We start from the raw sequence: 19,180 nt of genomic DNA on the forward strand, positions 1-19,180 counted from the left end.
TTTGCATATCAGCATAAGCAAAGCATTCTTCATTGCATCAGCGTGTGTGTGTGTGTGTGTATGTGGATCACTTCTCAGTGAATCAGCATTCCAATGTGTGTGTGTGTGTGTGTATGTGTGTGTGTGTGTATATGTGTGTGTGTGTCATTTCTCACTCACTCAACGAGTGCACGTATTCATGTGTGTATTTCACTTCATTCTGAATCTGTGTGTTTGGAGACGTGTGTGTGTGTGTGTGTGTGTGTGTGTGTGTGTGTGTGTGTGTGTGTGTGTGTGTGTGTGTGTGTGTGTGTGTGTGTGTGTGTGTGTGTGTTTCTCTTCATTCTGAGTCAATGCATGTAGATGTGTGTTTTTGTGTGGGTGTTTGTGTTCATCACTTTCCTGTTCTGGTGTTCTGGGTAAACCACGGCCTGAAGCATGCCCTGGGGTCCTGCCCCCCTCCTTTTCAGTTTGTTTGCGACCATTGCTGCTGCTGCTGCCCAAAGTTCTGTCCGTCCTGGTTCTGACCCCAATTGGGGCAGTCCTTTCTCCAGTGTCGATGTTCACCGCAGGTGAAACCTGCATCTTCTTCTGTGTTTTTTGTCCATTCTGAGGTGCCTTCTGTCCTCAGTTACTCCTCCTGTCTCGGTCACGCCCTTTTTGCTGCCCGATCATCCGTGTTGGTCCATCACTGTCCTGCACAGTGTAAATGCAGAGTTATCAAGGTCAGCATTCTTTTGCTCGGCCTTACTTTTCCTTCGGGCTTGGCGGGCGTCTCTTTACAGCTCTGTCAGCTGACGCAGTCTGGGAATTTTCCCCCGTGTAGTGAAACGGGCCTTAGGTTTAGTGCTCTCCGTCTCGGCTGCATGAGATCACATTCCTGCAGGTCTGTTGACATTCTCAGGTCGTTGTTGTGGGTCCAGCTGTTGCAGCATTTGGTCAGTGTCACGTATGGGGGAGAGCAGGAGTCCAGTCAGCCTCGGCTTTCAGGGCCGGCAAAGCAGCCTGTAATTAAATATATATAGAGAAAAAACAAAAAAACAAAAACAGGCAAAAACAAAAGCAAACGAACAGGAAAATGATGTTGTGTTGGCTGTATTACAACGAGAGGGGAGAAACACCGGGACCAGGCCCTGTGTCAGCCTTCTCTCCCCCTTTTTTTTTTTTGTTTTTTCTCTCCCGATATAATCAACTCCTAACCCACCAAGTTGACAGGACAACATGCACCTGTTAAAATTCTTAAGATCATGTTTAAAAGCCCAAAAGGAAATTTTCTTTCATTCAGTAATCACTTTTATTAATCAATCAACAGAAAACATGTCACAATTTGAATCTTTTAACCACTAAATTTGTTGCGTCTTGCCTGGTTGGTTAGACCAGTGTTCCTTTTTTTTTTTTTTTTTTAGTTAAATTGTTGTCCTGCAACCCAGAGGGTTTCTTTGTCAGTAATGTATAGACTTCATCATTTAAGTATGTTAATTTTTCTTTAACCTTGCTGGAAAATCTTCACGTGTTCATGAGTGTAAGCTGTTTCTTCATTGCGTGTATGTGCATTTGTATAAAAGCAGGTTAATTTTATCTTTTCTCAAACTAGGCGTTACCTTAAAAGGAGCCTTTCTCTCAGATTTCTCTGCTTGTGTGTGTTTTTGTTTCACCTTTTTGTTGTGATGCTCCGGACGCCTTCCCAACCTCCACAAGTCCGTTGGCCCCAATTTTATGTGTTAAAACTTCTCTTAATTTCTCCTCTAATTCTCTCCTCGCTGCTGTCTTTTTCACAGCTGCTGATTCGTGCTGGGTGTGGTTCCCATTACCTATAATTTTGCTTCGGCCGCTGTGCTTGTGGGGGCAGTTGGTCCAGGTCCGCAGCTTCCTGTATTAACACACTAAGAGATTTATTTAATTTCATTTTCATCACTGTTAAACAGATAAGCAGGCAACCCGCCTGAAGGAAAAAAATGTCCATCCCGGTTTTCCCTCCAAGGCACGAGCGATAAGCAGAGTTCTGTCCTTTCCTTCTAAGATTCCTAATTATTTAAAGTAACACTCAGGTATGCCATTCAGCTGGGTTAGTTACGACGTCGGGAGCAGCTTGGGAGAACAAGGAAACACAGACTGCTTCAGGTTGTCTTCCCAAATCGACTCAAAGGTTTATTTAGTACATAACAGCTTATATAGAGAAAAAAAGGTTCGTGTGTCAGCAAGTTCTCAGTTCAAACCGGTACAGACCAAATAAGGAAACGTCTTCCTGCCTTGTGAGCAAAGAAGTATCCTGTGTGTAGTTTATCAGTTCAGCTACAATTTATGATCATCCCAGCAAAATACACTCCTAGACATAGAATACAGAGTTCTTTCATTAGTGAATTCTGAAACAAACCACCTGGCCTTTAACGAGCCTTTTTCTAAGAGATAAGGAAGGGAGGATGGGAGTAAGGAAGTGGTCTCGTCTCTGTGGTGTTTTCGACCTTGGGGTACCAGCCTGTGAGTCTTACACATTAATTCTTGGGTCACAGAGAAAGAGAAAAACAACTATTAGATGGGCCTTATTGAGTAACAGTTTTCCTGTATAAAACAATATCCTGTAAATGCTAACCGTGGTATCAAAATATCACAACAGTTCTCTCCTTTTATCATGAAATGATAACATAGTATAAAGACAGAATGTAATAACATAATATAAAGACAAATCATAACTGTAACTGGTCCTTCGAGCAAGCTTAATATCAAAAATTCTGAGAGCGTATACATGGTATCACACAACAGACAATAATCATCAAAAACATGCTGCAACGGTTACAAAGGCTACAATTAGTTCCTTCCATCTTCCAAACGTGTCCTGTAGCCACTTATGTAGCCACTGACCGTGGCCTGTATTGGCTATTAGTTCTATCTGCAATGCTTCAAGTTTATTCATAGCTTGTGTGAATGAACCGTTAGGGGCGGTGTTATTGGGAATGAAAGTACAACAAACATCAACGGTTACTAGACCACAGGTACCGGTCCAATTAACAGGTAAAGCTAATCTAAGAGTATTATTGCACATCCAATAAGCATGTGGGATTGCTCTAGTTAGGCGCGTGACCATGTGTGATTTAACTAACTCCCCCCAGTCAGTATCATTTAAGACACCCTCTGGGGGAACAATGATCGATTCTCTGCTCGAACTTGAACTGTGTGTGTGTTCCTCCAGATATGATACAACTTCAGCCACAGAGACAGCTAGCCATGTCTCATTACAGCGTGCACCTGGGGAGTCAGAGAAGAATGTGTAGTTATCCTTTGTATAATCTATGTGTGTGTCTGGGCCAGTTAACTTTAGTCTGCGCAGACATATCATACTAGTATTAAAATGGAGAGGGATCTGTCCTAAGGGCAGTGAGGGCTTTAACCTATTCTTGGGGCGTTTCATTGGGGCGCAGGTCCCTGCGGTGTCATTAGATAACTTCAATAATTCGCCTAATGGAGTCTCAGGGTTAGTTGGTGTGTGTGTGTGTCTAAGTAGGCAGTCGAGAGGGCTCAGAGTCAACTGTAAAGCGTCTTTAAAGAGAGCATTATCTCCACCGATTTTCTCTAGTCCCTCAGTGAGGGGGAAACCGGATATGGGGTATCCTACTATTACCTGTTCTGGATTAGCCTTTGAACAGACATAACAGTTACTGTTTCCTAAATCACGAGCGGCTGTTCTGGCATTTTCATACCAGGCGTTAGCTCCTGCTCTAGAGGGTGCATAAAATGGTTTATTAGTGGCGTCTATGTTGTCATTTACTGATTTTAGGGAACGTAATGAGTGCATTAAGTAGGTGTCTTGCAAAATAGAGCATGAGGTATAGTCAGCAAAATATGACCTGCAGAAATGTGAACATGGTTGCAGTTTACAATACAAAATAGCAAAGAGAAATCCTAAGGTTAATGCGATAGATATGATAGATAATCTAAATATATAAGAAAGACAGTTCTTCAGTCGTCTCCTGGCCTGGTCCCAGGTTCGAGAGACATTGAATAAGCGTCGTGTGATGACAATGGGCATTTCATTTTCTCCATTATCAGGATGGAATGAGTCTAGCTTTATCAGGTTAGACATCATGTGGTACTTCCGGCTTTCTGTTCCTGCTGGATGTTTGAGTACCTTGTTGTTGTTCTTTCAGACGTTGTGTGTTAATCAGTGATTGCGTGTGTGTATGTACATTGGATCCGGGCGCTGGCTCGCCGGAGATGTCGTCTACCCGTGTGTTTATTTGCTCTGGTTCCGGGCGTTGGCCCGCCGGAGATGTCATCTGCTTGATCCGACGCCTGAGATGGTCCGATTGGGCTGGTCTTAACCCTGCTGGCATGAATCCACTGAGGTTGTCCGTCTGTGAGGATGCTGGTTCTTCGTCACTGCCAGTACAGTCTGGGGCTGGAACACGCGCGGCCTCCCAGAGTGTCCTTGGTTTTAGTGACTTCTCCAACACGCATCTCCTTGTCTCCACTTGTGGAACTGTGGAGGGGAAAGGCTGAGAGAGACAAACTTTCTGATAGTTATTATTCAGTGTTTCTACCAGGTTGTGAACATCAGTGGACAATGCAATATACATCACCTTCTACTAGCGGTGCCCCTCTGGAAGCTGACCATGGTGTTGGAAATAATCTTATTTCAAATGGAAATAATTTGGTTACTGCAGATGGAGTCATAATGTATGAAATGGAAAATCTGGTTGTGGTAAATGCTGATGTTTCGCTTTTGAGCTACCTACATTAGTTCGCGCACATGTTAGACAGGTTGCTAATATGCTTTTTACTGCATGTGATGTTTACTCAATTACAAATCTTGATTTTATTGCCCCTATTACCCCTCTTTGTCCGACATGACTCACACAGTGAAAATGTCGGGCAAGGACTGGCATCAGGGAATATGGGAGGGCAATCAAACCCTCAAGGTTTTTATATAGGCCATCTCTGTCATCTAAGGTACAGTCATTATTCTATGCAGAGGCTTGCTCTTGTATGAATTTTAAATCAACATTTGTTCCTAAATAGTCTGGGAGTTTAACAAGTGACAGCTGTAGGGGCACAGATAATACTTCCTGTGGAGGTGGGAGCTGTGATGCAGCTGCAGCCTTGGCTGTCACGTCTGCTAAGGCATTACCTGTTGCTTCGTCTGTGTCAGCTGTACTGTGTCCTTTCGTTTTTTACAACTGCAACGGCCGATGGTAGCTGTATAGCCTGAAAAAGTCTTTGAACAAAATCAGAATTTAGCAATTTATTTTCCATCAGCAGATCTAAATCCTCTCTGTCTCCACAATGTGCCAAAGTCATGCACAACGCCAAATGTATAGCGGCTGTCTGCGTAAATTGTCATACGCTTATCCAAATGGAGCTCACAGGCGCGTATTAAAGCCATGAGCTCTGCTTTTTGTGCTGAGTGAAATGGTAATGAGTGAGCCTCTAGTATGATGTCAGGCAATGTCACCACTGAATAGCCACAAAGAAATGAGTTGTCATTCGGCCTTGAACAGGACCCGTCCACATAAACCGTGGCTGAGTCTGGGATAGGTGTTTGCTCTAAATCTGGACGTGGTGCTGTGGATTCCTGTATACGTGTCATGCAGTCATGATCGTCAAGCCTGTCTGAGCCATCCTGTCGGTCAGAAGAACACAGCATAGGATCAATAAATGTGCTGGCGAATCAGGCGTGCTGCTCGCTTTTATGGTGAGGTTTGCATATGTTGTGTAGTTATGTTTGCTAGAATGGTCGTGACCTGGTGATTGGTGTGTAGAATAGTGTCATGTGAGAGTGTGAGCTTCTCGCAGTCCCTTATCATGATAGAGCAAGCTGCTACTGCCCTCAGGCAGGCCGGCATTCCTGAACAATTCAGGCAGCACCTTTGAGTGGCGGAGGTCAGCACTCCCTTTAATGCATTGAAAGAGGCAGTCATTTCTGTGGATCACAGTATTCGAGGAGGCTTCTCTTTTTTACAACAGTCACGCAGAATGTGGTCATGAAAAGAACAGTCTGGTATCCACTGTCTGCAATAGTTCACCATGCCCAGGAAGGACAACATTTCCTTCTGTGTAGTGGGCCGAGGGACAGAGGTCACAGCTTTGACCCTGTCTGCAGTCATGGAACGTTTTCCGTGAGACAGTGTGAATCCCAAATATTGAACAGAAGTCTGACAGTACTGCATTTTCTTTGCAGATGCTTTGTGGCCAGTCTTTTGGAGGTGCTGGAGAAGCATGTGTGTAGCAGTTTGACATAGTTTTTCACTTTCAGCACAGAGGAGGAGGTCATCCACATGTGGATCAGGGTGCAGCCCTGGAGGAGTGAAGCACCATTGAGAAAGCAGCAGAGCTGTCTATCATGCCTTGGGGCAAACGAGTCCAAGTGTACTGCTTATTTCTATGTGTGAATGCAAATAACGGCTGTGTGTCTTCATGCACAGGTACTGAGAAAAAGGAGCGGAGCATAAATCCACCACGGTAAAATGTGTATGCAATGCATGTCAATATGCTGTGAACATCTGAAACGAGAGGTGGCAGAAGAATGTTGACTGCATTAATTTGCCTTAAGTCTTGTATGAAACGCCATACGCCAGGTTTGTTAGGCTTTGGCACAGGATTGACAGGAGTGTGGGCTTTATTACTCCTGTAGTCAATAAATCTCCTATCATGACATCTAGGGCTGCGGCTTTTTCGGCAGAAATGGGATGTTGCTTGACATATACTGGCTTGTTGTGTTTTAATAGGTGTACGTGATAAAGTGTACAGTCAATAAATCCTATATCATTCTCACTTTTAGACCACAATGTCATATTCTGGTATTCAGCTGGCAACGTAAGTGCAGAAATAGTACAGTCGATAGGGTAGGTTAGATCTATGTGACGACATGGTGTAGTTATGTCATAAACTATGTCTGAGTTATGTGACAAAATCACTGTTTGACCTTAGAGAAACAAAAGTGTGGCTTGTTGTATTTGTACACGTTTTTTTTTTGGCACAGTGTGTGACATAGAGTACCGGACAAAAAGGATGTTGAGTTCATTCTCTGCTGAGGGTCCAGCTGACACAGAGGATGTTCCTTCTCCATCATGTCGGTACATAGGGCAGAGAAAACATAAGCTGTTATCAGTGTCAGCAAACATTTCACCCTTTATGTTAAATGAAATACACAAATTCATTTTTGCTCTGGGTGTCTGCGGCTGCTGGAAAACTGAGCCACAATAAAAACACATATCTCTACTTTTATCCTTCCGTCCTCTGAAACTTCCTTGCTGTGCTGGAGCGGGTAATCCTGCATACATTAGTTTCTCACTTTCCTCTGAGCCTTCTACATCAAAATTCAACTTTATCTTAACACTTTTAGCTTTCATGGTAGTATCTGCACTGGCCTTCAGTTTTACTGACCTGTTTTCTGGCGATAATCGTTCGGGATAGGGCTCCGGAAATAAATTAGAATGCATTGAACTTACAGTCCGTAAGTTGTAAACAAAGTCAGTCACATAAGCACTTCCGCATGTTCTGGATACGTGATCATGGACGTCTTCACCGATTCGCGGACGTAGGTTACACGTAACCGGAAATGGGAGTTGTACTGAGCCGTTATTTGAGACTTTATTTTGTATTTTATTAATTTTTGGTTTTACAGGTACTTTAGATTTTTTATCGGACCTGTCTGTGGTCTTTGAATTATTCTGACCCATGTTCAGTGATTTCCAGAGGGGTTTACACGCTAGGAGGATTTAGGTTAGTATTTTCGCTGCGGCACAGCTGAGGTCACTTTAAATTTATTGCTAGCAATTTTTGTTTGGGTGAGCAACTCTCACTTAACGAGCAACTTCTCGCTTAACAACAGGCAACTCCCTGTGTCTTTCTGCTTTTAATTTACTGCTTTTAACCCTTGAGACCCGTGTTTTTTTGTTTTTTTTTTCAAAAGAAAAATTAAACAATTAATTATTATTATTATTTTTTTTTTTTACGTATAAATGTGTTGTGTCTTTCCACTCACTCCACTTGATTATAACTGATTTATTTATAACATTTTATATAAAAGAAAAACGAGAAGCACATTAATTCATAGTAATTTAACATAAAATTGTTTGATAGTGTTAATTTGGAAAGCCACAACTCTAGCGGGTCCACCAACACCACACAAGGGTTAATTTACTTTATTCGGGGACTGAGGAAGTCGTCAGTGTATCTCTCTGGATCACTAAGTGAAACTTCGTCAGCATATCCCGTTTTTTTATGGATCGATCACTGAGAGAGGTATAATACGGTCTTTATATAAATATGAAAGACGCATATTTACCTTCTGTCAGTCCATCCCACTTCTGACGCCAAATTGAAGGAAAAAAATGTCCATCCCGGTTTTCCCTCCAAGGCACGAGCGATAAGCAGAGTTCTGTCCTTTCCTTCTAAGATTCCTAATTATTTAAAGTAACACTCAGGTATGCCATTCAGCTGGGTTAGTTACGACGTCGGGAGCAGCTTGGGAGAACAAGGAAACACAGACTGCTTCAGGTTGTCTTCCCAAATCGACTCAAAGGTTTATTTAGTACATAACAGCTTATATAGAGAAAAAAAGGTTCGTGTGTCAGCAAGTTCTCAGTTCAAACCGGTACAGACCAAATAAGGAAACGTCTTCCTGCCTTGTGAGCAAAGAAGTATCCTGTGTGTAGTTTATCAGTTCAGCTACAATTTATGATCATCCCAGCAAAATACACTCCTAGACATAGAATACAGAGTTCTTTCATTAGTGAATTCTGAAACAAACCACCTGGCCTTTAACGAGCCTTTTTCTAAGAGATAAGGAAGGGAGGATGGGAGTAAGGAAGTGGTCTCGTCTCTGTGGTGTTTTCGACCTTGGGGTACCAGCCTGTGAGTCTTACACATTAATTCTTGGGTCACAGAGAAAGAGAAAAACAACTATTAGATGGGCCTTATTGAGTAACAGTTTTCCTGTATAAAACAATATCCTGTAAATGCTAACCGTGGTATCAAAATATCACAACACCGCCTACCTTGACAGCGTAAACTGTACGCCAGTCTCCCAACACATTCCTCTCTGTACTCCTCCATAATTCTCCACTGCACACCTCTTACTATCTCTCCTTTTTATTTTTATTACACCACAGAGTAATACACCCAATTATGCCCGTCTATCTCTATGTGGCTCCAAATTCCCTCTTTATTTTAATTTCACACTCGTCAGGGGACAGGCACACAACAATTTCAACCACTGAAACGAGGAATTCAACCTTTTTATATTTCTTTACTAATCTAGACTCAAGGTTTGTTCGCAAAATGTGTCTTGTTCTAGTCCGGAATAAATGTGAACCCGTGATTACACGGCCGTTCCAGTGTTATTTCCGTAGCTATGCGGGGGCCCTCACCTCCCCAAGTCACCACCTCGGCACCCGGATGCCGCCGGTCCTGGCCGCGCGTCCACGAACAGGAGGGTCGCCACTCCTAGGGCAAAATTATTTCCACAGGTACACTAGGCATCAACCTTTGATCCTAAAATGTGTCTTTGCTCTAATGTCCTCCTAATCAAACACATCAACCGTCACTGTCACTGTGTTCAGACTTCACACACACAAAAAGCACACTCAGAGCGCGCCTTACACACACAGCGCGTTACACCATCAGTGTGACACACAGAGAGCGCCTCTCATCAGCAGAAATTTGCACAGAAACCTCTGAGCTCAACTATTAGATCTTCTTAAAGCACACTGCACCATAGACCAAAATACCCCTTTCTCTGCGCTTATGACCGCCACAACGGGGCAAAGTCGCATCATAAAAGTGATGCTTGCATCCCCGAAGTTATACCTGACATCATAAACCAGGTGTTGCTCTATGTACTTAAAATTTTACCTTGTATTATGACCGCAGCCCTTAAAACTCGACTGACGCCACAAACCACCGTCAAACCTCTATCCAATGTACTAAAACTAGCACCAACCACTACTGCACTTCACGGCCGCACCACCGGAACACACCGTATCATAAACCAAACCTACGGACGTGTTTCGCTCTCGCGTTGCCAGCGTTCAACTGCACCGTGAAGCCAGCATCTGCTTTTCCTTAAATCAACTTCTATTTCATAGCCGGCAAAAGCCAGGACGTCACTGACACCATAAACAAAATAAACAAACCTCGACTTCAATGTACTGGACTAATGGCCGCGTCTTCAGAAGAAATTCTAACGTATTATTGCTACAGAAGCCAGTATTAGACAAAATTAAATGTGGAAGGTAAAGTGGCTGCAACTAGTCCAACGTAGTATGTTATTAGTATCTCGGTAGAAGCAGTTTATTTAACACACTGGAATTCAGCCTCAACTTATGTTGTTAGTATCTTGCGCCAAAAACCAGACACCGACAAATTTACTGTGAAAATACATGTGACTCAGCGAACAGATTAATTTGGAAAGCCCAATATGCACATTTGGTATTTATAATACAACAGGCTGTGCTTACCTTTCTGTTTTAGGCCGGCCTTCTGTTCACTTTGCCCCACGATCTCACCAAAGGCCAAATCTACACCTCCTCAGCACACCAAAGATCCGGGTCACGGCACCAAGTTGTTGAAATCTCCCAATTCTTTGAATCTTTGGGCTGAAGGAGGGACAATACTCGGTGTATCAATGCTCAATCAACAATCATTTATTTCCATACAATTCAACAGTCAGAGCATTACAACGTCCGGACGGGAGAGATGCTACCAGAGGGTCAGGCACATGTCTCAAAATGGTGACGGGTTGCTCAGCTTTTTATAGTCTCTAGTGGCCCCCAGCTAGTCGTAAAAGCCAAAACATCACATTTTTTCTCTGTTACAGCGCCTAAGTTATGACCTCGGCAGTTGTTTCTCTGCTTTCTGTAAGGTGGGGGTGTGGAATGTGGTCTATCTATCTCCCCTGTCTTTAGACACAGAGTCTCCTGCTTACAACCTTCTCTTCATGATTCAACAATTAAGCATGTCAAGAAAACAGTGTAACACATTCCCAGCAGATCAAGGATACAGAGTGATGCACATTTATCTAATGAACTAATATGTGAATATGTTCTGTTAACTCAAAAGTATAACGAGAACTAAACTACATACAGCTCACACACTCTATATTAAAGGGTATAATGTGATCTACAGCAGTATTCTAATTCAACTACTTTGATTACATATATAAGGTAACATATAATAACAGAATAATCTAACAAAACCCACCAAACCACCCGAGGGGTCACGTCCACATCCACACTAACGTCGACCACCTGCCAAGACACCTGTGAAGTCTTGTCTACGCCATCGACCACCAGCCAAGCAACCCGAGGGCCTTCATGCAGGCCCACGCTGCCATCGACCGCCTGCCAAGCCGCCCGACAGGTCTCGTCTCGTCCATGTCGCCGCCGGCCACGAGCCAAGCCACCCGAGTGTGGCCAGCCATGCCTGCTTCGCCACTGCCACCTTCCACATGGTCGGCCCCCTGATCTGCTCCGTCACCACCGTTGGACTCGTGGCCGGCCCCCGGAACCTTTGAACTATGAACTGCTATGCTATCGACCCCCAGGACGGCCCCCCGAACTAATTAACTGTGGACTTTTGTGCCGTCACCCTCCAGGTCGGCCCCCAGAAAGTTTTGAGAACTATCTCCGGAGATTTAGTGCCTTTCATGGGCTTTTTGCACCCTTTTTGTGGGACTTTTGCTCTGGTTTTGGTCAGTTTCAGTTTCTGTCATGATCCTGGGTTTTTTGACCCAGCGTTTTAAGTTTGAGTTTATTTTGTTCATTAGGTTATCTAAGTTATTTGTTTATTAGATTCCCCTTGTGTATCCAACCCCGTTAAGTCTCCCTTGTCCTTCATGTGCTTCATGTCTGTGTTTCTTATGTTGTCATGTTTGCGTTTCATTATGTTTCCCATTTTATTTTGAAAGAGGTCCTGTGTCCCTGCATTTTGTTTTACTCTTCCCCTGTGGCGTTGTTATGTTCATGTTGTGTCTACTGTGCCTTTCTGTTCATGTTTCAGGTCCCTATGTTCTGTCTCCCCAGTCTGTTAAGTTTACATGTCTTGAGTTCCGTCAGTGTGTTTCCTGTTTTACTTTCACAGTCTGTCCTATGTTAATGTTTCTAGTTTTGCTTCCCTTGTCTCGTCCTGCCTAATTACTCCCAGCTGTGCTCTCCTCCTGTGGCTCATTCCCCCTCGTTATCCCTCAGTGTATTTAAGCCCTGTGTTTCTCTTTGTCAGTGTTGCGTCCTCCCTCATAGCTGTGTGATTTTTCCCTGTGGCTCCTTGTGCTTTAGTTTAGTTTAGTTTAGTTTAGTATTGTTTTTCGTGTCCCACTCCACGCCAGCAATAAAGCTGTGTTTTTTGAGTTTACTTTTTGTCTCTGCGAGTTTGAGTTTGGGTCCTACTCTTGCCGTATTGTGACACTTGGGGTACACTTGAATTAACTGGAGTAGATACTGATCTGTGAGGGAGTAACTGAACAAACTGTGAGTGGCCAGAGAGATAAGGGGTAAACCAGTACTGTACCACTGATGCCAATAGATCAGGGGTGGGCAATTCCAGGCCTCGAGGGCCGGTGTCCTGCAGGTTTTAGATCTCACCTTGGGTCAACACACCTGAATCACATGATTAGTTCGTTACTAGGCCTCTGGAGAACTTCAGGACATGTTGAGGAGCTAATTTAGCCATTTAAATCAGCTGTGTCGGTTAAAAAAACCTAAAACCTGCAGGGACACCGGCCCTCGAGGCCTGGAGTTGCCCACCCCTGCAATAGATGCTAATCTGTGAAGGAGGATGCAGGGGGAGATGGTATCAAAAGCTGCTGTAAGGTCAGGGAGAATGAGGATGGAGATAAGTCCTGAGTTAGCTGCAAGCAGAAGATCATTGGTGATTTTTACTAGAGCTGTTTCTGTACTGTGACATGAACGGAAGCCGGACTGAAACTGTTCATACAAGTTATTTCCAGTGAGATGATGATGAACCTGTGCAGCCACTATCTTTTCCAGAATTTTTGCCAAGAAAGGGAGATTTGAAATTGGCCTGAAATTATTTCGATTGGAGGGATCTGAACCATTCTTTTTCAGTATTGGGGTTATTATAGCAGTTTTAAGAGAAGAAGGAACAGAACCAGATTTAAGAGAGGAGCGTACGATATTAGCAATCAGTGGGGCAAGCGACGGGAATGAGAGTTTAACAAGATTTGTCGGCAGTGGATCAAGTTTACACGATGATGACTTAAAGTTAGTAATTATGGAAGATAGCTGAGTTATTGTGGGAAGTTCAAAACTTGATAGAGAGGATGACAGCTGAGAAGGACAAGAAATGCAGATAGAACAATTGACCATATCACAGGACGAGGGCAATTATTGATGAAGATTCTCAATCTTGGCGTAAAAAAAGTCCATAAATTTGTTGCAAACTGCGGCAGAGTGTGTATGTACGGCAGAGACGTTCCAGGCGGCGTCCAGTAGCTTTAAGTTGGCGAAGTTCAGATAAATACCATGGCGCAGAGCGAGAGAGAAAAACAGTTCGATTTTTGGGGGGAGCCAAGGTATCTAAGAGGTTGATAAGTTCATTGTTATAATGAGATACCAGGTCATCTATGGAAGCTGAGGCATCAATGGTAGGTAAATTCTTAATGCCATGGGAAAGAGCTGATAGATCAATGCCCCTAATATTTCTAAAAGTAATTGAGCGGTTTTGTTTATTTTTGTACAGTGGGAGACTACCACTTAATAAAACTAATTCATGGTCTGAAAAAGGCATGTCCAATACAGCACAATTCTTAGGGGTGACACCAATACAGCAAACAAGATCCAAAATGTGTCCTTTGGAGTGTGTGGGAACGTCCATATATTGGTGTAAGCCAAAATTGCCCAGACAGGATCCTGTCTGGGCAATTTTGGTTCCTGTTTCTGCCTTATTTTTGGTGCATTTTCTTTTTTAATCCATATTGCTTTGCCGCTTTAATGGCTTTCTACCTGCATGTTTCTCTTGTACAACCTTCCTAAATCATTTGTGCTCAATTCAAATTTTTATAGCAACAATGTCGTGTTGTGTTCTGTGCCGGACTTTCTTGATGAAGGAGTTCTAAAGTCCTTTACATTAATTTAATGGACAGCTCTTGTGGTGCTGACTCATGCTTATTTTCAATCAGGTGCAACAGCTTGTTAAGACCTACAATACCCTTGGGTTGTAGTGATGGGTTTCTGTCTAAATGTAGATGACTGGACAAAGGATCTGTCCTCCAAACTCTTCTATACTGGTGATCACCTGGAAAATTGTTAAAACAAACATGGACTCAGTGCTCCAGCTGGTGAAGGTAAATGCAGTTAATTCAACCCTGCAGACATGATTTATAGAAGGCTGAATTACTCCACTGCAGTCTCTGACCCTACAGTCGACTGTAGGGGGAAGGGAACACAGAGGGAACACAGAAACCAAAACCTCAGAACTAGAAAATCTTAATCAGAATAAAATTGAAGCAAAAGATAATAACAATCAAAACAAAACCACTGAGTCCATAGACTCAGGACATAAACCTGCTAGTAAAAAGATCAACAATCTGCTTTTAAGTGACTGCTAAACTAGAAACACTCACAACTAGCAGAGCTTGTTGCTCTGGTTTCATTTACCAGGAAATGCACAACATAAAGGAAGCTACGACTGTCCTCACACAAACAGCAGCAGCAGACTTACACAGGTAAGTTCTCTCATTTCCTGGTGGATTCATTTTTACTTATTTTCACTCACATGACTTTACCTTCGTCTCTAATGCAGCATTTATTCTACATTTCAAGATACAGTGAAGTGGGTTTAACATGGAGTGGATTACACTGCACATAGTCCACCTTCTCTTAAATTACAAGCACACTCGTTCACATAAAAATGATCTATTAGTCTGCAGTATTACAGTTTTAAACAATATAATTAGTTTAACTTTCTGACAGAGGGAGAGGTGAGTATCATGAAACCTGGTTGTTGTCGTGTCGCACGCACTGCTTTAGATACTGGACTCGTTTCTGAGCCACACCTGACAACATAAATAAAATTCTGGTTTAAAAGCAGTGTAATGAATAAAATAAAAGCATGTTTGGTCATGGCTATAAAATATGCTTCACTTCTTTGTTAAAGAATTACTTAGTTTGCTTTGTTTAATAAATCCTCTGTAAACTGAGTGTTGAGCGATCCTTCCCTGTTATTTATCTGAAGCTGACAGGAGGCTTCAGCCAACAAGTTACAGATACAAGTTATTAGTGTGATTTTCTCTCTTTATGTCACAAAGTTAAAGCTGTTTGAGAAAACAACATTTCTCACTAACAAGCCTCTCTTAACACCCTCTTAATTAAAAGTAAACTCTAATATTAAAAAAGTAACTTTTGATTTCAACTGAAGAAAACAACATTTTAAAAAGCAATTCCAACCCATAATAGATGGTATAAACCAGACAGGAGAAAAAAAGCAAAACCTGTTTCAGTGTTTGTGTGGCTGAATGACTATCAAATTATAAACTAGGAATACATTTAAAGCTGTTTTAATCATGATTATCCTATTAATCACAATATAATTAATAATATAAAGTATGCATGAACAATAAAAACAGTGACTTCTTAAATCTCCACAGGATGAAGATGTTTGGAAGAATGATGAGCTGCTGTGTGGCTCTCATCCTGACCTTCAGCTCTGTGTCAGCTGTAGGACGAGCGCTCAACTCAATCACTGATCTGAGGTCAGTAGGCTTTGGCCAGTCTGTGCCTGAGCAGGGCATTTGGTTGCTCCACTGGTTTGCCAATGAAATTGACATTGACATAAACGGTGACATAAGTCTGCCCTTTGACCCAAATAGTTTTGATTATGGCTCACATCATTATGGAAACTATGAAGAGGTGTTGGGTCAACCGCCGAGGGGATATCAGTACTACAGTCTTGGTAATATCCATCGACAAGGATCTCTGCGGCTTCCACAGCATGTCATCCAATCAGAGGATGAGAACGGCAACAGGGCTCGGATCATAATCAGAGTCTGGGAGCCGAACCATGGACGGCAAACTTCACAGATAATAGACCGAGTCTATATCACACAGCATTATGAGACATCTGAATATCGAGGGACAGCGTATGATCCAGAACATACATATGAGGTCACTACTAACCTCTTAAGAGCTATCAGTAAGTTTTCCATTAACAATGATAACATCAATTTACTGATGTTTCTCAGAGACCACTTTAGAAGCAGTGCTGATGATTCCCAGTTATTGGAGATAAGAAACACGTGGGGTGACCTCGCTTGTCTTGGACTGTTGCTGTTTATTGTGATCCAGAAGAGCAATTCCTCTCACGAACACAACAACAGACGACAGCCATCACAGAGAAGCAACGCACCAAGTGATGCTGTGCTCAATATCACAGAGAGCAGGCAACAAGATCCTTTTGTCTTCCCAGAAAGCTTCAACTCTACTTTGCAGGACGACAACACCTCTGTTTGTTCTTTGATCTGTGCTGTCATGATTGTTGTTTGTCTCATTGTTGGTATTCTATATAGGGCATTATCACCTAAACATTAATTTAACTACAATCATTGTCAACACACAGATTAAAATGAAATTTCTCACTTGTGGGACTAATAAAGGAATCTTATCTTATTAAATTGAACTTTTCTATTACAGTGTACTGCCACTGACTGCAAAACCCTTGAGCAAACAGTATTTCACCATTAATCTTCTTCCTGCTGTCCTGATACGCTCCCCGACAGGTTTTTCTTTTCTTTTCCGAAGCTCAGCCCCTAAATTCTTTTTCATTTATCCATAAGATTGTTGAAAAAGTAATTTCTTTTTATTGGGCAAATTTTGTTTAATCTGCCTATGTTTCCTTTAATAGAGGGTGGCTTAACATAACTATGACGATACCCTGATTTAAAGCTGTAACTGAGTCAGCTAATTTATGGATTTATTTCTTGTTTGACTCTTGCCATGCTCTTTTTGAAGTAGAGCTTGTCACCTGGTGGTGCCTTGATGTGAAACAAAGACGGTGATATGACGATTAGTTGCTCTGTTGCCCACTGCTCAAACAAATTGCCTCAGTTTTTTTTCCAGCTTTGTCTATTTCTATTTTAATAATCATGTAATTTTTAAATTAACACCACATCATCTCATATTTCACAACTTTACTGTAAAAGGGTTTATTCATTGTATAGGAAATAAACTCAGTTAGTTTGATCTCACATTGTGTGATAAAAAGAAAAACAAATTACCACCAGAAGACAAGAATTACTGGGTTATTATGTTGACTCCATGTCCTGAGAATCAGGCAGCTACAACACTTTGGTACAACCAGCTGAATGACAGTTATTCCATTGTACACTTTGTCTCGATGTGTTTAACTTCACCTGCTGTGCTATATTTGTAAACCTTCAAAATCTACCTGTAGAAACAGTTGAAATTATTTTCACATAAATACAAACTTCAAACAGTGGACCATGAAGGGCTCAGAGTCTTCAGGGTTTCACTCCTGCACAGGTGTTAAATTTATTTTTAGGATGCAAGACTAGAGTAAAAACTGTCAGTGACCAACACATCTTTAACAGGGGCTGAAGAAGACGTCAGAATATTATATTGAAATGGTGTTTCCTTGCTTGGACTGAAAACCTGAAAGACTTAGATGCCGGTCCCACATTATACAATTAAAACTGCATTCATCAAAACATCAGATAACACCAAACAACAAGACACTGTGTGATGTAAATGAAAAGTTTACAAGTTCAATAAATTAATGTATTGTGGCATATGTATTTGTAAAAGTTTCACCTTTGGGATTAGAATATTTCACTGAGTCGCACAAATGTATTTACAATGTCTGTGACACACAATTTACTGCAAATCACACCAAATCAACACCTGAAAAAACAGGTCCCTGTTGTGGTTGTGATACCTGCTACAAGCAGTGTTTAATGTTAGGACGGGCAAGTGTTTTCAGAACAAGTGCATAAACCCCACTTTGCGTGGATCCCTGATCTTCTTTCCAGCAAAGATTTCATGGCCTAAACACACTTGGGAGATGTTTATTCAGCGTTTTTACTTTGACACAAAGGTTTTTTATTTATTAGCTGCATGAACTAAAACATACAGTTAGAACTACAATGTTGCACCTCCTCTGGATTTTAAAATAGCCTGAATTGAGGTACAGACAATCAGGTGGTGGAGTCTAACTTTCCATCAATGAAATGACAAAAGCGTCCAAATCTGAGTGCAGTCCTGTGTGTTTACTGTTGAGGTGATGACCCCCCATTTCCTCTGTGCCTTTACATCACATGGAGCCTCATCTCATGTGTTTTAGAGAAATGTGCTTGTTATCTTCAGTCGTTTTGTGTCACAGGAACAGCAGTAAATGAAAGTTGTAACATCTGCTAGACTCCTGCAGACATTGAGCATCACTTTCATCCAAACATCCACAGTCAACAATGGCTTCTCTTTAGGATTCTGTGAACTTGTTTTCTCCTCTTTAGCTTTTCATTTATTACAGCTCTGTAACAAAATTGGCTCCATTTTTCTGTCTGTTTTTCGTGTGCTTTTTCTATTTTCAATCCACATTGCTGCTTTCTTGTCTTCTTTCTACCCACATGTATCCCAGACAACTCAAGTTTTAGAGTAACAAACATCCTTTGACACATCCTGTGTTAGATTTTCTTGTTGAAGGAATCATTAATTTAACTAATAGCTGGCTCATTCTTACTTTCATTTAGGTTCAACAACTTGTTAAAGTCTACAAATGTTTTTGCAGATATTTAATTGTAGACATGCAAATTACATTTTTTTTTCTCTACTTGGTCTGATAAATAATTTCGAACAATTTGTGTGTAATCTATACACACACGTCCTGCTGTCAGGCCGGCAGGTATTAGGCATGCTTCAAAGCTTCCTTTCTAACCTTCTTTACTAGAAGATATTCTGGTAAGTAGATGTGGGAATCACCAGAAACCCCACACACATTGCGACATCACAATACGTCACTCACAATACGATATTATTGCAACAGCGTACAAACAAACAAACATTTTGTTAGCATTTAATTGTGACAGCTCTGGGCCATTTTGACCCAGCATCTTCTGTTTCTTGTGTTTTTGTAGTATTCTGTATCATGGTTTAGGTTCTGATTCCTTTTGCATTTGGGTCTAATCTCCTGCCTGCCACACAGCACACATCATGACATTAATAATAAATAAACAGAATCA

General features: G+C 41.8%; 1 protein-coding gene and 1 long non-coding RNA gene across 3 annotated transcripts; one reads left to right on the top strand and one right to left on the bottom strand.

Moving 5' to 3' along the window:
• Window positions 1–221: 221 nt before the first annotated feature.
• On the bottom strand, window positions 222–11,160 carry LOC308412189. 2 transcript variants are annotated; one of them, XR_013974534.1, is made up of 2 exons: window positions 10,434–11,160; window positions 222–984 (listed from the first exon to the last, which is right to left on the bottom strand). It is a non-coding gene; the product is annotated as an uncharacterized lncRNA (long non-coding RNA). The 2 variants fall into 2 exon arrangements; XR_013974535.1 differs by lacking the exon at window positions 10,434–11,160 and adding an exon at window positions 8,973–9,365.
• Window positions 11,161–14,515: 3,355 nt separating this feature from the next.
• Window positions 14,516–17,789, top strand: LOC308412264 (uncharacterized protein). Its single transcript, XM_080906481.1, has 2 exons — window positions 14,516–14,656; window positions 15,578–17,789. Exons 1-2 carry the CDS (start codon window positions 14,595–14,597, stop codon window positions 16,515–16,517), a joined length of 1,002 nt encoding a protein of 333 aa, XP_080762607.1. The 5' UTR covers window positions 14,516–14,594; the 3' UTR covers window positions 16,518–17,789.
• Window positions 17,790–19,180: the final 1,391 nt, after the last annotated feature.

Source organism: Rhamphochromis sp. 'chilingali' (genome assembly GCF_963969265.1).
Source record: "Rhamphochromis sp. 'chilingali' genome assembly, chromosome: 15".
NCBI classification, from domain to species: domain Eukaryota; kingdom Metazoa; phylum Chordata; class Actinopteri; order Cichliformes; family Cichlidae; genus Rhamphochromis; species Rhamphochromis sp. 'chilingali'.